Genomic DNA, 14,616 nt, shown 5'->3' with positions numbered 1-14,616 from the left:
AAAGATTTTATATCGAATTTATTTCCACTTCCAGTCTTCAGGAATTGATAGAATACTCTCAGAAGTTTATTCATGGGCAACCAGAGAAATGCTCTGGAGATACTCTGCAGATGCCATTATGAAGTCGGTCCATTCCTTGGCCAGCTCTTCAAAGGGGACTCCTTCCCCCCCATATTCCTGCGGGAGAATGCTGACTGGAAAGTGTTCAGTCAGACTCTGCATGTAGTTACTTCCATGCATATATACCTAAAACAAAATATGAAAAAGCATTTACTTCAGTATGAATTCTAGACTCACGAGTAAAAACAGACAGCAAATAAATGCAATACAAGCACTTAAGATTGGTTCCACTAAACAAGTGTTCACAATGAGCTCCTTCAGTGAGGAAGTACAGTTTAAGTCCAAAACTCACTACACCCATATAGCTAAAATCTGTACCAGGGGGGACTGGGGTTTGGTCTAGTCCTGAGGTGTGTCCTGTACTTGCTTATCAGTCATTCCAGGGGAAAAAAAGTGCACAGCACCTGGCCATTACTATCTGGTCCTGCTACACACATTAGAAGACAACATTATGTACAAGGTATGTAGGTTCAAACAAGCGACAAGGATATTCAGAAGAAACTATCCTCTGACTTATATTACAGTCCATGTAATTCAGTTCTAATTAAATCAGATCGGACTGCTCTTCTCCAGTTTAACCTCTGAATGGTGTAGTTTTGGTTGCTAATTTCCTGCTTTATTAGAGCTAACTTGAAGCGCTCTTCATTACTTTTGGTCAAAAAAACACCTTTTATAGGTTTCTTATTAACAGTTGACAAGAATGTTCTGATTATTAACACCATTCGTTGACAATTTCTCACTGCCATCCGTAGACAGAGAATCTAGAGATCTGGGACCTATTTCTTGCTAATTCTGCAGAAGATATGCTGAGTGATCTTAAGCAAGTTATTTAAACCCCCTGTTACTGTATTTTTTAGTCGTTAGAGTAGTGACAGAATCACAGAATGGCCAGGGTTGGAAGGGACCCCAAGGATCATGAATCTCCAATCCCCCTGCCACATGCAGGGCCACCAACCTCTCCATTTAATACCAGACCAGGCTGCCCAGGGCCCTATCCAATCTGGCCTTGAACACCTCCAGGGACGGGGCATCCACAACCTCTCTGGGCAGCCTGTTCCAGCACCTCACCACTCGCACAGTAAAGAACTTCCCCCTGACTTCCAACCTAAATCTTCCCTCTCTCAACTTAAAATCATTTCCCCTTGTCCTGCTGTTATCTACCCTTTCAAAGAGTTGATTCCCCTCCTGTCTGTAGGCTCCCTTTAAGTACTGAAATGCTGTAATGAGGTCACCCTGCAGCCTTCTTTTCTCCAGGCTGAACAAGCCCAGCTCTCTCAGCCTGTCTTTGTAGGGGAGGTGCTCCAGTCCCCTGATCATCTTCGTGGCTCTGCTCTGAACTTTCTACAACAGATCCCTGTCTTTCTCGTACTGGGGGCTCCAGACCTGGACACAGTACTCCAGATGTGGCCTCACAAGAGCAGAGTAGAGGGGGACAATCACCTCCCTGTCCCTGCTGGCCACCCCTCTTCTGATGGAGCCCAGGATACCATTTGCTTTCTGAGCTGCAAGAGCAGACTACTGGCTCACGTTAAGCTTTTCATCCATCAGGCCCCCCAGGTCTTTCTCTGCAGGGCTGAGTGACAACAGCAACTGTTACATTATTGATAACTGCAGATGTTTTACAGATAGATTACAGGGGCCACTATAGTACTAAAGCGATTTACTAAAATGATTTTTCCTCTTCAAAGTTCAGATCTTAAGGGAAGTGTCGTAGATTGTTGCATAGGGGTTTTGTGGTAGAAATAAATGTTTGTGTGCACTCACCCGTTGCTTTATTTTTTCAGTGAGAAAAGGCTTAATTAGAGCGAAGACTGGATGGAACAATAAAGGCTCATTAATCAAGTGGATACCTCGAACTTTTAGTGGAAAGGAATCCTGTCAAGAACACATGAAAAAAAGCATGAGAAAAAGAAATTATTTAAAAGATTCTATCGTGAAAGACAAGTCTGAAACTATCTAGTCTTCCTCCAAGTATTCCTCCTAGCCTTGCTAATTCTTGCACTGTGGAGTACTCTTAGTTTACACTGATTAAGAAATTACATTTTGTTCTTCTCACTAGGAGAGAAGAAAAATTAACAAGGAAAGGCAAACTATAAAAGCAACAACAAATTCCACGTAAGTACTGTATACAAAGCTTTGTCTCAGTTTTTCTTCTGAGGTACAGTAGCAAAGATCCTGCTGCTACTTTACCAAAAAGCTATCTAGCCATGTGTTTTCACTGGCAACTCTGGGGAGTTCCCACACCCCAGAGAAGAATATATAGATATAAAAACAGCAAAATCAGTGGTTATAAGTTAAATATAGAGAGGAGTCTCGAAATTAGTGAATTTACCCAAGCCTGAAATTCAACGTTACAGCAAGATTACTGTGATAATCATAGAATGGTTTGGGTTGGAAGGGATCTTTAATATCATCTAGTTCCAATCCGCCAGCTATAGGCAGGGACAAACCCTATAATAAAAGTTGAATCTCCCATACGCCCTCATAATTTGAATACTACTAGTTGGGTTCAAATTTCATATAGAAGTCCCACAACTTCTCGACCTGAAAGGAAATAACAACAATGTACAAGGACAGTATTATGCAACGGGGGAAGAATAACTCCTGTAAAATCCCACATGATACTACTATGCTGCAACTGGTGCTTATAAAAATGGCTATATCATACACTCTTCTATGGATAAGAAAAAAACCCATGCACATTTCTTCAATGCAAATCCTATTAAACTTTAATGTATTATAAAGACCTTAAATCTGTCAGATTTTAGGCTTACTGCACGTTATTATCATTTGTTTACAGCCTACTGTTTTCTTCTTCACAAAAGAATTTGGTTTGGCCTCAAGGTAACTGATATTCATCAAGATGATGTCACCTACTGATGTTGCTATAGTTTCTACTCTGTATTATATTTATTTCCTTTCTATTAACGTGTTTCTCCACACAATACAGCAATTTGCAAGAAAGACACATTTCACAAGAAAAACTTAGGGTAAAAGCCAAGGTTCCTAAATTTTTACTTATAAGCATATTGATCACTAAAAACAACCTTTAGATGAAACATACAAACCCACCTAGAATGATGAAGAGGATCCAAAAAAGAAAGAAAAAAAAAAGAAGAAAAATCAGTTGAGCTTACTCCTGTTCTAAGAAAACAACACTGGAAATGCAATCCTTTTTCTGTCTTTTTTTTTTTGTCAATTGCTATAAGAAACACTTAGAAACTTGAAAAACATACAACAAACAAACCTGTAGTAAGATAGAACCATTCTATTCAAAGAATATTCTCATTTAAGGTAATGGATTGAAACCTTCAGGTTTAATTGCAAATCCTATTCTATTTCCTTTCTGCTCTCAATTTCAAAGTTATAAAATTACTAACAACTTGTTTACTACCTCAGAAATCAGCAGAAACACTCTCTCAACTGTTGTTCTCATGGAATTGGCCCAGGATCATATAAACATCAATATCTTTCTTACTTTAGATGAAAAAAAAAAAATTGTAATACTTGCTGGTTTCCTTCTACAGCAGAGATCAAGAAGGAAGAGCTGATGAAATTCTGATGCTATTAGCTCGCTGACTAAGCTCTGAATTACCCTCAGATACAAACCTTGCCAAACCAAAGCAAGGTTTGATTACTGAGAGATTATCTCCCTAGCCCGTTTCTACATCATAGGTTAACAGTTTTATCATTACTGATTTTCAGCTTAACTTCTGAAGGAAAGTAGGATTACATGACAACAGTGTAGCTTGCCTGCCAATTCTCTGTCTCTTTCCTCTCTTTTTGTTCAAATCCATTGTCAAAATTCAACTGAATTTGACAGAAAGGAAAAAGTCTTAGAGACAGTAAGGTTCCTACAAGTTTTGTGAAAATGAGGTGAGGTAACAATGAGTTGCACAAAATAACTCATCGGGAAACAAAAGCAAAACAAATGCCACATGCTGTTGGGAACAGATGGATGTCTTCTAGTATCATCCATACTTGCCAACAAGTACTACTCACTTGGTCTGAACTGCACTTAAAGCATCCTATTTTTCATCTTCTCTAAGTCTCAAGGAAAAAAAAAAAAAAACTTTGAACAGATCCTTGCAAAAGTAGGCTTTATCTGCTCAAGAAATTCTTGTATTGTAACAGGTCAGTGGAATTTTAATAATATATCAGAGGTTAAAGGGCATTTGCTGCCATACAAGAGCATACTTAAGTCAAAATAAGCAAAGCATATGCCTGAGTTATCTGACTTTTCGCAGATATAAAATTTTGTTCTTTCAAACTGCATGACCTCTAAGAAGGTCTACAGAAGGAAAAACTTCAGATGGAAGAAAAATAGGGAGTTATAGCAGTGAAGCAGCATAAAGCAGTATGCTGTACTTACTGTGAGCACAGCAGCAATTTTCTTGGCCACTGCTGGACTGATCTGAAATGCATGAGCAAATCTCCACCCTTGAAGATCAAAGATAGTCTTGACTCCATTCCTCTGAGTCTCAATCTCCTTTACAATGAGTTCAGATGTGATCAGACTGACACGAAACACATCGTATGCCGTAAATAATGTGGGATCCCATTGTCCTGAGGAATTAGTACATTGCACTGCATAACCACAAGCATACAGCATACACCTGTACTTTCTCTTCCTACTGCTTCTCATATACTTCTCAGGGAAAAGTAAACATTCAGTATCAAAAATTCTGAAATAAACAGATTTGCCAGTGCAGAAATTCTCTTCTATGCTTGCTCTCTCACTCATCTTTCACACTAATTTTATAAATGACACAAGAGTGGAGTATGTTGCTACAATTGTAGCCTCCAGTACAAGGCTTTGCCACAAACAGCTTAAGACAATAACAGTCCCATTAGCAGAAACCAAAGAGAAGCATGGCATAGCTCAAAGGGGCTAATCACTGGTTATGGGCTTCAGGAACTCTAAAAGAAAAACACAGATCATCAATCCACATAATTTTACTTCAATACAGTAATACCACCAATTCACCTCAGTGAATTCCATTTGCTTTTTTGAGACCTGAGCAAAGAATTGCACAGGATAAGCCTTCACACTGGGCTCAATATTTGGAGAGCACAGCTTTGCAAAGAAAAACATTTCATTCTACTAGACCAGACAATATTAAAACAATTATTTGAAAGCTGGTAACAATCATTTCTCTGTCCAACATGTGGCAATATGTGATTTATTGTTATTGTTATTATTATTATTATTAAGACTTTAGGGAAAGCATCAAAGCAAACTGAAGATCTTCAGGGCATAATTTATACAGGGTTCTCCAGCTGTATCTAAATGGTGAAGACTCGGCAAACTCATCTGCATCTAAGCTAAATGTTGGTACGTTAGGCGTACGCCTTTTTTCCATTCTTTCTTTCCCCTCTGTACTGCATCTCCACCACTCAGAACACAGATTTTAGAATTCCCATGGAAAGAAAATTACTGTTTGGAAACTTGAGACCAAATAATTACATCTTCTTGTAAGTTTTAGGCTTTTAACCTTAGTAGTTTTTTGATGCAAACAAGAATTCTACTTAACTGAAAAGCTTCAGAAAAGAATGTATAACTTTAGCCATGCTAGAATCAAATGATATAATTATTACTGCTCAATAAACACATCTTTATGTTAACCTAAAAGTATTTCTAACAAGGGAGAATAATTACTACCTTTCTAGTTAAGAGATTCTCATGTTACCTTCCATTTTATCAACACCTGATGTTACACCCATTACATATTTCTATTTTACTGCTGAAATTGTGATAATTTACAAACAAACAAAAAACAAACACAAAAGAATTAGTACAAGAGCCAGGTATGAAATGGGTCCAAGAAATATTGTCACTCACCAATTCTGTATATTAGAACTTTGCTTCCAGATGGGTCTCTTGATCTCAAAACTCCATGATAGCCAGCATGCAATAGACCAAGGACAGAAGATGGCTGCAAATCTGCACTTATTTCTGGGCATTCAATTCTCCACTTCTGGTAATTCTTCAGTAACTAGAAAAAAATCAACGTGTAAGATATCCATCAGGTACTACATAAAAAAGCACAGATAAAAACCATATTTTCAATATGTGGTCACAGCCAGAGGTTTAATTCATTAAATTAGCTGTCATTTCATTGTGTATTCAAAGCAAATTGCTCAGAGAAGCAGAAGGCTGTTATACTTGAACAAATTAGTGAGTTGTTATGTATTTAGAATTGTCAACTCATTAATGGAATACAGTTATTACTTTGTGTTAGAAAAGAAAATCAGGCTATGTAGAAATCACCAGTAGTTTCAACTTTAAAAGCATTAAAAAACTAACAGTAATAGAAAAGAGTTCTCAGGTTACATTTAGGATTATTCAGTTTGATAATTCATCTGAATCATACAAGTTTTGTTGACCTTGCAAAAGACGTGCTTACTTCATACATACATTTATTAATAATTTCATTTTACCATTTGACATACACATGGTCATCAGCATATATGAAGTACATTTTCAAAATCCTCCTACTCCTTAGATAAGGCAAAATACAAGTGTAGTGGAGCCTTCACTCCCTTTATCTATCAGACAATTTTCCTCCCTCAGAATGGAAATAATGTATACCTGTTTTACTACAATAGAGATCCTGTCCATTGTGAGGAGCACAGCTGCTCTTGTTTCTAGGGCTGGAAGGAGGCAACATACGCTAGCGCTAGTGAAGGACGGGGAGGGCTATATGTTGAAATGGAATGGTCTAACTTTTAAGGAACAGTCAGTTAAAGGAGTTTCTTTCTGAGGAAACATCTAGCTAGCAGAATTATTGTGAGAAGTGATTGTAGGTAGAGATGGATAGTTAAAAATTAAATTGGTGATGTGGTAGTTCCAAAGTCTTATTACAGTTTTCCTTTTAAAATAAAGAAGTTAAGTGGTGGTGAAGAAAAGGAGCAGCAATTGTCTGCAACTGAAGTTATTTATGACATTCTGAATAGGTAGGTAGGAAGCTTTGCAAGATTGTCTTCTGTTCATCAGCGATGATCTGCCTCTGCTCTATCACTGCGCTAAGTTGTCCAGCGCTGAGTTTGAAGAACAGAGCGATAACTCTGGCTATCTAAATGCAAAATTTTGTATTAAAATGTCCCAGACAACTACAGCTTGAACTCCTATCATTTTCAAAGGAGCTAAATGAATCAGAATTTTTCAGTATCTTGTATCACAAGAAAAGAAAATCAAAGTTTAAAATCTTAAAGGTAGAATAGACAGGCTACTCTTTCAAATTGTTACATTCAACAGCAAAAGTAATCTGATCCTCAGTATAGTTTCACAAATCAAATATGCTCACAGAAATGAAAACATCAACCAACTCTCCTTTAATTCTGTTAATTCATATTTACTTATTTCTAAATTATACCATATTCCATAACAGAAGCTAGAACTAGAATTAAAAGAACTGTCAGCTCCTATTAATAAAACATAACCTTTAATAAAACCCCAAACTTCTTATATCTATGCAAGGATCATTTTCTTCATTGTCTTCATAGAAAGAATGGCAGGAAGGAACCTCAATGGATACTGAATTCATTCCTTGGAATATCACAGTATCAGCTAGGTTGGTAATGCAAAACCTGTGAATCACCATTGCGTACCTCATAGCTTGTTTATGTTACACAGTTAACATTAGTAATTTCTAACCCTCTCCTTTGTTTTCAAGTTTCTTATATTGTTTCATACAAACAAGTTTTCCTCAGCTTAAGCCTATTCCTAGACAAAACTGTTTGTTAAAATAATTTACGTACAAATAGATGATGCGCTGATCCGCAATTAACTGTATCATTTCTGGAAATATTGCCTGTAAGTATGTACTTGTAGGTACAAAACTGGGACAGTCCATCTGCCACACCAGAATCCCATCTGACTTGGAAACAAGCCAACTGATAAAAGCCTTACTCTAGACCATACACTGTAAACAGAAACACTTAACTGCTAACATATTGTACTAAAAGTCTTTTGACCTCATATAATTGGGCTAATGTAAACAAACAGGGCAGGAAGTGAAGGAAACCAAGTTAATTTGTGGAAAAGAAATTCACTGATTGCAAAGATAGGCCAGAAGAGGTACTACAATTATTTCACTCTGCTGGAATTTGACTCCTTACAAAGGGCACTGTGGAACAATCCCAAGCAGTGTGCCAACCAGACAGCACTGTTTACATACTGTGTTATTTTCCTTCATCTTTCCAACACAGACACTTAAACAGCAGCAAAAAACACACAAACAACCACAGAAGGACGATCCAAACATCTTCTGCTTCATAGTCTGTCCCTTCTAACATCAGGTGCACCCCATCATAATGAACCTACTTAACAATCACATATTTTAAGCAGTTCTTTGAAGAGCTGCCTGCCAAAAAATCAAGATGAGAATAAATATAGGTTCATCCAATACCCTGAATAATCCCAGCTTTCAGTTAGTTTCTTCTTTTCATGAACATTAACACTTTCCTAGACAGAAACATCAAACCCTCAAATTCTGGACTGAGAAGAAAAGGAATACTGTTCACAAACTGCAACGCGCTAAGGATACTTACAAAAACATAATTTATCTACTGATTGTTCATGACTGAATAAACACAGAGTTAGAACACTTATGACTTCCTCTATGGCATGATACTTTTTACACAGACATAGCTAAGTTCCAAACATTCTTCCCTTTTCCAGAAAGCCACAAAGTGCTCAAATGAATAGTTCTGATCTTAAAAACTATCCTATCTAATTACCTGAAATGATGACTTAGTTCTGAACTAAAGATCAGCATTAGATAACTTTCCATAGCATTCACAACTAATTTGCAGCTATTTTCTGTGAACAACCACTTTCTCAGCTACTGGACATTCGCAAGTCACACAGAGCCACTTACATGACTAATTATTAAACATAATTGAATACAAAAATTAGCAGTGGATTTTACAGTTTTACTTGATTTTGAAAATTCCTAAATTAACACTGCTTAAAGACAGAAATCAATATAGAATATTTAAAAGATAGGAAAATGTTTTTTGCTTTTTTTGGTGTTTTTTTTGTTTTGTTTTGTTTTTTGTAAAGATAGCAAAGAAAAGTGTAAGTTTTATTCATAATAATCAGCCTGAATGCAGAAGATAAATCAACCTAACATAATCAGGAGAAACAAAAGCATTCATTACAATCAATATCACTCATGCATTCACAAGAAAAAACATCTGTATATAATTATTTGTATATATAAACTGAATAACTTACTTAAAAATCTGTCGAGCATCTGAAAACAGATGCAAGATAATTTGATAATGAGCAAAGCTGGATGAAAAACTCCATTGTCTGGAGTTAAGCATCGAGAGATTTTTCCCGAGGTCTTTTGGGGATAGTTCCAGATTTCTTAACATCAGAGATAGCAATGTTACTGATTAATTCACATTTCAGATGACGTAAAACAAAGGAAAGAGAACTTAGTACTTGTAATTAAAAGAACTAGAAAATAATTTATCTTACAAAAATTAATGTATGTAACCAATTATTTTTCCTGATTGATAACTATCCATATTAACAAAGGTGCAAGATTAAGTTTCAACTGTGCCAGTAGCTGTATCAGCACACGCTATGTTCAGGGAAAAACATTTTTTAATTACAATCTTCGATGGAGTAACCAACAGTTTAAACTTAAGGATAGAAACATATAAATGCATATACACACACACACACACACTTTGATGCTGGTGTTTCACTGTTGCACTTTTACTGAATTTAAAAACACTCATTCTTCTCCCTGTAGTATAATTCATGTCAAGTACAAGACAGTATCCCAAGCTCACTGAGAATCAGCTTCATCCCAGAGTTTCAGGATGTAACACAAGGCAATAATAAAATGCACTAAGCAAAAATATGTATGGAGGAAAGAGGCTGCTCGTTCTCCAGATTTCACATATCACTACTGAACCCAAGTGTCAGCGCTTTTGATCACAGAAAGAAAGTCAAACATACTCACGTAGCTGGCACATTAAAAAGGACTAAAATCATTGCTTTATTTCAATTAATGGTGACCCACGGCCCTGCGTTGCAGTTTAATTCTTTTGCAGCATTAAAATCTGATTCCTGCTTTTATCTCTCACAGGGATTACAAAGGCAAAAGTAAAAGAAGCTAAAACAATACAACACCACTCCTCCTCAGTGTTAGTTTTGGGGGGATGTAAGTCCTGCCCACAAGTTTCACTGGACGGGAAAACATCTTACTGGCATATTCAAGGCTTCACGTGTTATGTCACAGTTGTTGTTAGCCCTTGTCAAAGGACCTTCTTCACACTCCTGGAGACAAATCTGTCAGAATTTTATGAAGGATTTAAGGATTACAGGCATTCTCACTGGTAACATTCACGCATTTTAAATCTTATAGCAGAAAATATTTGCTTAATTTCACCTCTTCTTCTGGGAGTATGTACTTAAGTAATTAGGGATCATGCATTCCTCTCCAGCCACTTTCAAAGGTAAGGAATGTAGCCAAATCTTTCCTCTGATTCAAAAATGCAGGAAAATAATTTTCTTCTATTTCAAGAACAGTCTGCTGCTGAGCTTACTTAGATATATAATTGACTTCAAAACATGCACACTTCCAGTTGTTTGAGTTCTTCAGCTCCAACTAGCTATTTCAGCAGTGGATTTTTTTCTAGGATGACATATAGAAATAGTTTAGTACTTTAAAGCAAGTCTAGAACTGCTAGAAGAAAAATGTAAAAGATTTCTGTTCCAGTAAATGATTCTGAAATGGAATCACCCCCTAACTGATTATTTTCTGGAAGATTTCCAAATGTTGATAAACCAACTCCTGAGAGGCCAATAATCAGATATATGAGTTACATATTAACCTGGCATGCATCACAAAACAGTTCAGTAACCGAACTCATAATTCATATTTAAAGCTAAGTATAAGCCCATAGTAAGAAGAATGGTGGAGAAAAGCTTCCATTCTTTTGGTCACAGACACTGGTGAGCCACAGACTCTGATCATGCCTACAAGTCTACAAGTACCATGCAGTAGTGCCATTTTCCTGGTGGGGAAAATTATGTTGTACCAGACTGAACTCAAAGCTGAGAGGGAATATCTCTCTGGGCAGGAGGGGTCACCCACCATCTAGACAGATGACGGGAGGACACTGTCTAGGATGAAGCAAAAACGTAACCTCATCGCATGAGGTCTCATTTGGGTTTGATGAATCTTTTTCTTACAATCACCACTGACTTTTGCATAATAATCCTCTTGGGCTTTTCTAGAATATACCGATTGCAGACAAACACATTTATTTATTTATCTATTTATTTATTTCTGTTTTCTTCCCGTGCTGCTTCCGAAGAGCTAGACATCAATGTCAGCTGGCATGCGGAATACTGAATACACATGGAAAAAGAAATCTGTGGAAAGATTCAACATGTGATTTTCTTAAATGCTGAAAACTCTTAGAACACATATGTATTCAAACAAGAATTTGAGAGCTAGGAATCAAAAGAGACCCAGAGATTCCAAAGAGATTATAAAATGCCTTGACAGTAGGGCCCCAGTCCTAGCGAGCTGATTCTCACAAAGAGTATAAAAAAGAAAAATAAAAACCTACTACTCTGGAGACTCCGTCTCTAAACCTGGCTTAGATACCACACTCTTGAAGACTAGTCATAAAAATCACAGGAGGGACCCACAAAGATCACTGAGTCCAATTCCTTGATCCACAGTGGACCACACAAAATCAAACCCTATGTATGAGACTTTTGTCCAAACGCTCCTTGAACTCCATCAGTTTGGTGCAAATACCACTGTCCTGAGGATACTGCTCCAGGGCCTGACCACACACTGATGAAGAATCTTTTCCTGACATCCAACTTGCCCTTCCTCTCACTCCATGTAGTCCTATCTACAGCACATCTAACAACAACTCCCTCAGAAGAGGGGTGGCCAGCAGGGACAGGGAGGTGATTGTCCCCCTCTACTCTGCTCTTGTGAGGCCACATCTGGAGTACTGTGTCCAGGTCTGGAGCCCCCAGTACAAGAAAGACAGGGATCTGTTGTAGAAAGTTCAGAGCAGAGCCACAAAGATGATCAGGGGACTGGAGCACCTCCCCTACAAAGACAGGCTGAGAGAGCTGGGCTTTTCTCAGCCTGGAGAAAAGGCTGCTGCAGGGTGACCTCATTGCAGCCTTTCAATATCTAAAGGGAACCTACAAGCAGGAGGGGAATCAACTCTTTGAAAGGGTAGATAACAGCAGGACAAGGGGAAATTATTTTAAGTTGAGAGAGGGAAGATTTAGGTTGGATGTCGGGGAAATTCTTTACAGAGTGGTGAGGTGATGGGACAGGCTGCCCAGAGAGGTTGTGGATGCCCCGTCCCTAGAGGTGTTCAAGGCCAGGTTGGATGGGGCCCTGGGCAGCTTGTTCTAGTATTAATGGGGAGATTGGTGTCCCTGCATGTTGCAGGGGGATTGGAGATTCACGATCATTGAGGTCCCTTCCAACCCTGGCCATTCTGTGATTCTGTAACTACACTCAAGAAAGTGCAGAAAACTATGGGCCAAACTCTTGAGTGCCACTGCCATGTCTACTTCCAGCACTTCCAATTTCCAGTACTACAACACAAGCTGGAGAATGTATCACTGTCATGAAACTCTACTTTTTGGAATCCAGCAATACAGGAGGGGAAAAAAAAAAAAAAAAAAAAAAAGAGGGCAGGGCTTTGCTGGGAAAAAAAAGAAAAGAAAGGTAGAGCCCTACAATTTTTTCTAGACATTTGATATAAGCCATGTTATGAACTTAGAGCAACAATAAGATGCATGAACAGCCAAAGGAATCTGTCTTGACTTGCTCATTCTTCTGCTGAGATTTAAAGCTGTCACACAAACCTCATGAAAAGAACATACAATATAATTAAAGCTAATTACTGTTAAGAGCATCATTCAATTTCTAGTGTTCTTTTTTACCACCTTGATCATGCACTATATTTACGTGCAAACAGTCTTCAGTTACACTGACACACAATGCTGAACTTGGAAGGTCGACAGCATACAGAAGCAGAAAATAAAAGGTAAGCTGTGTTGGGCAACATTATGTCAACAGCATCAAGTTCCATTAAAACACAGCTTACAGTTGGCACAAGCTTTTGCCCTGGAAAGATTTGGAAATACTTTCTGTTGAGATGAATTAGTGGTTATCGATCTTTCTGTAAAAAAGAAATGATAACACTCTGTACTTTTGACTGCTGAAAACAGGCATGCAACGTCTTTATGGCAACAAGCCATACAACAGATAGGAATGGAACAAAACTCGCCAAGGCCTGCTAAATTACCAAACTCTAAGAGAAAGAGAAATTTCACAGACAGAAACCTGTAGCAAAACTAGGAGACATACGAGTTACTAATAGCCCGAGCAGGAAAAGCAAGGTAACGATGCTCTTGGAAGGATGCTGTTAGCTGAGCTGTGACCTTACTGCAGGTACCAGAACCTTTGCCAGTGGGATCGCACCAAGCTACCGGCCGCGCTGCACGTCTTCCCGTCTTTGCTCTGTAGGTGTGCAGATGAGCAATGCGCTACAACCCAAATGCCCTGCTTGACCCACCTGGCAGTACGCTTCACCCACTCAAATGCCTGCTGCGGGCTCCCAACACCCTCAGGAGCATCACTGCCCACCCGAGCACACCCAGGGGCTAGGCAGCTGAAACAAGCACCCCGGTGTCCCGAGGGCTCCCGCTTCCCCTTACCCTCCAGGCCAGATCCAGGTTGAAGTCTCGGGCTCGCAGGAACCTCACTAGAAAGGCGTCGCTGAGCGGCTGCGGCCAGCGCTGCCCGGGCTCTGCCTCCGCCCGCTGTCGCAGCTCGGCCACAGCCTCGCGCACCCGCGCCGAGTGGTCGGGAAGCTCGTCCAGCCGCTGCGCCATGCCTGTCCCCGGCCCCATCAGGAGGCACCAAGCAAAAACCCGGCCCAGCCCGGCTGCCTCCGCCCCCGGCCGGGCTTAACCCCTCCGCACCCTCCTGGGCGGGGGCGGGAGGAAAACGGGCGGTCCTGCCTGGTCCGGTTGGCCTCGTCACCAACCAGGTTATTTATTTATTTATTAACTTTTATGAACTTCACCAGCGTTTAGATGTTTAGGCTTTAACTCATCTCATACACTGTTCTGTATTTCTTTTATTTTATTGCTTATAGTCCCATAAGAGGATCTCTGCCCATTCCTGTCCCCTAGGGGTATAGGGGTGACATGTGATAGCACCTTCTGGGGGTGTCTCTGGGCGCTGAGTGCCTGCACCACCCGCCTGATGCTGCTTCTGGGGGAAAAATAAAATCTTGGAGCACCCAATCATAGAATCATCAAGGTTGGAAAAGACCACCAAGATCATCTAGTCAACCTTTGATCCATCACCACCATCTCCACTAACCATGTCCCTCAGTGCCACATTTACACATTTCTTGAGCACCTCTCGGGATGGTGATTCCACCGCCTCTTTGGCACTCTGTTCCAATATTTCA

General features: G+C 39.2%; 1 protein-coding gene across 1 annotated transcript; it reads right to left on the bottom strand.

Moving 5' to 3' along the window:
• Positions 1-66: 66 nt before the first annotated feature.
• TTPA (alpha tocopherol transfer protein) lies at positions 67-14,029 on the bottom strand (the record flags this gene model as incomplete). The annotated part of the gene is made up of 5 exons (XM_079533033.1): positions 67-246; positions 1,885-1,995; positions 4,493-4,686; positions 5,963-6,116; positions 13,853-14,029. 5 exons carry the CDS (start codon positions 14,027-14,029, stop codon positions 67-69), a joined length of 816 nt encoding a protein of 271 aa, XP_079389159.1.
• Positions 14,030-14,616: the final 587 nt, after the last annotated feature.

Source organism: Tetrao urogallus (genome assembly GCF_951394365.1).
Source record: "Tetrao urogallus genome assembly, chromosome: 3".
In the NCBI taxonomy this organism is placed as follows: Eukaryota; Metazoa; Chordata; class Aves; order Galliformes; family Phasianidae; genus Tetrao; species Tetrao urogallus.
Note: the sequence above shows the minus strand (reverse complement) of the source record. Positions and strands in the feature narration are given on the sequence as shown.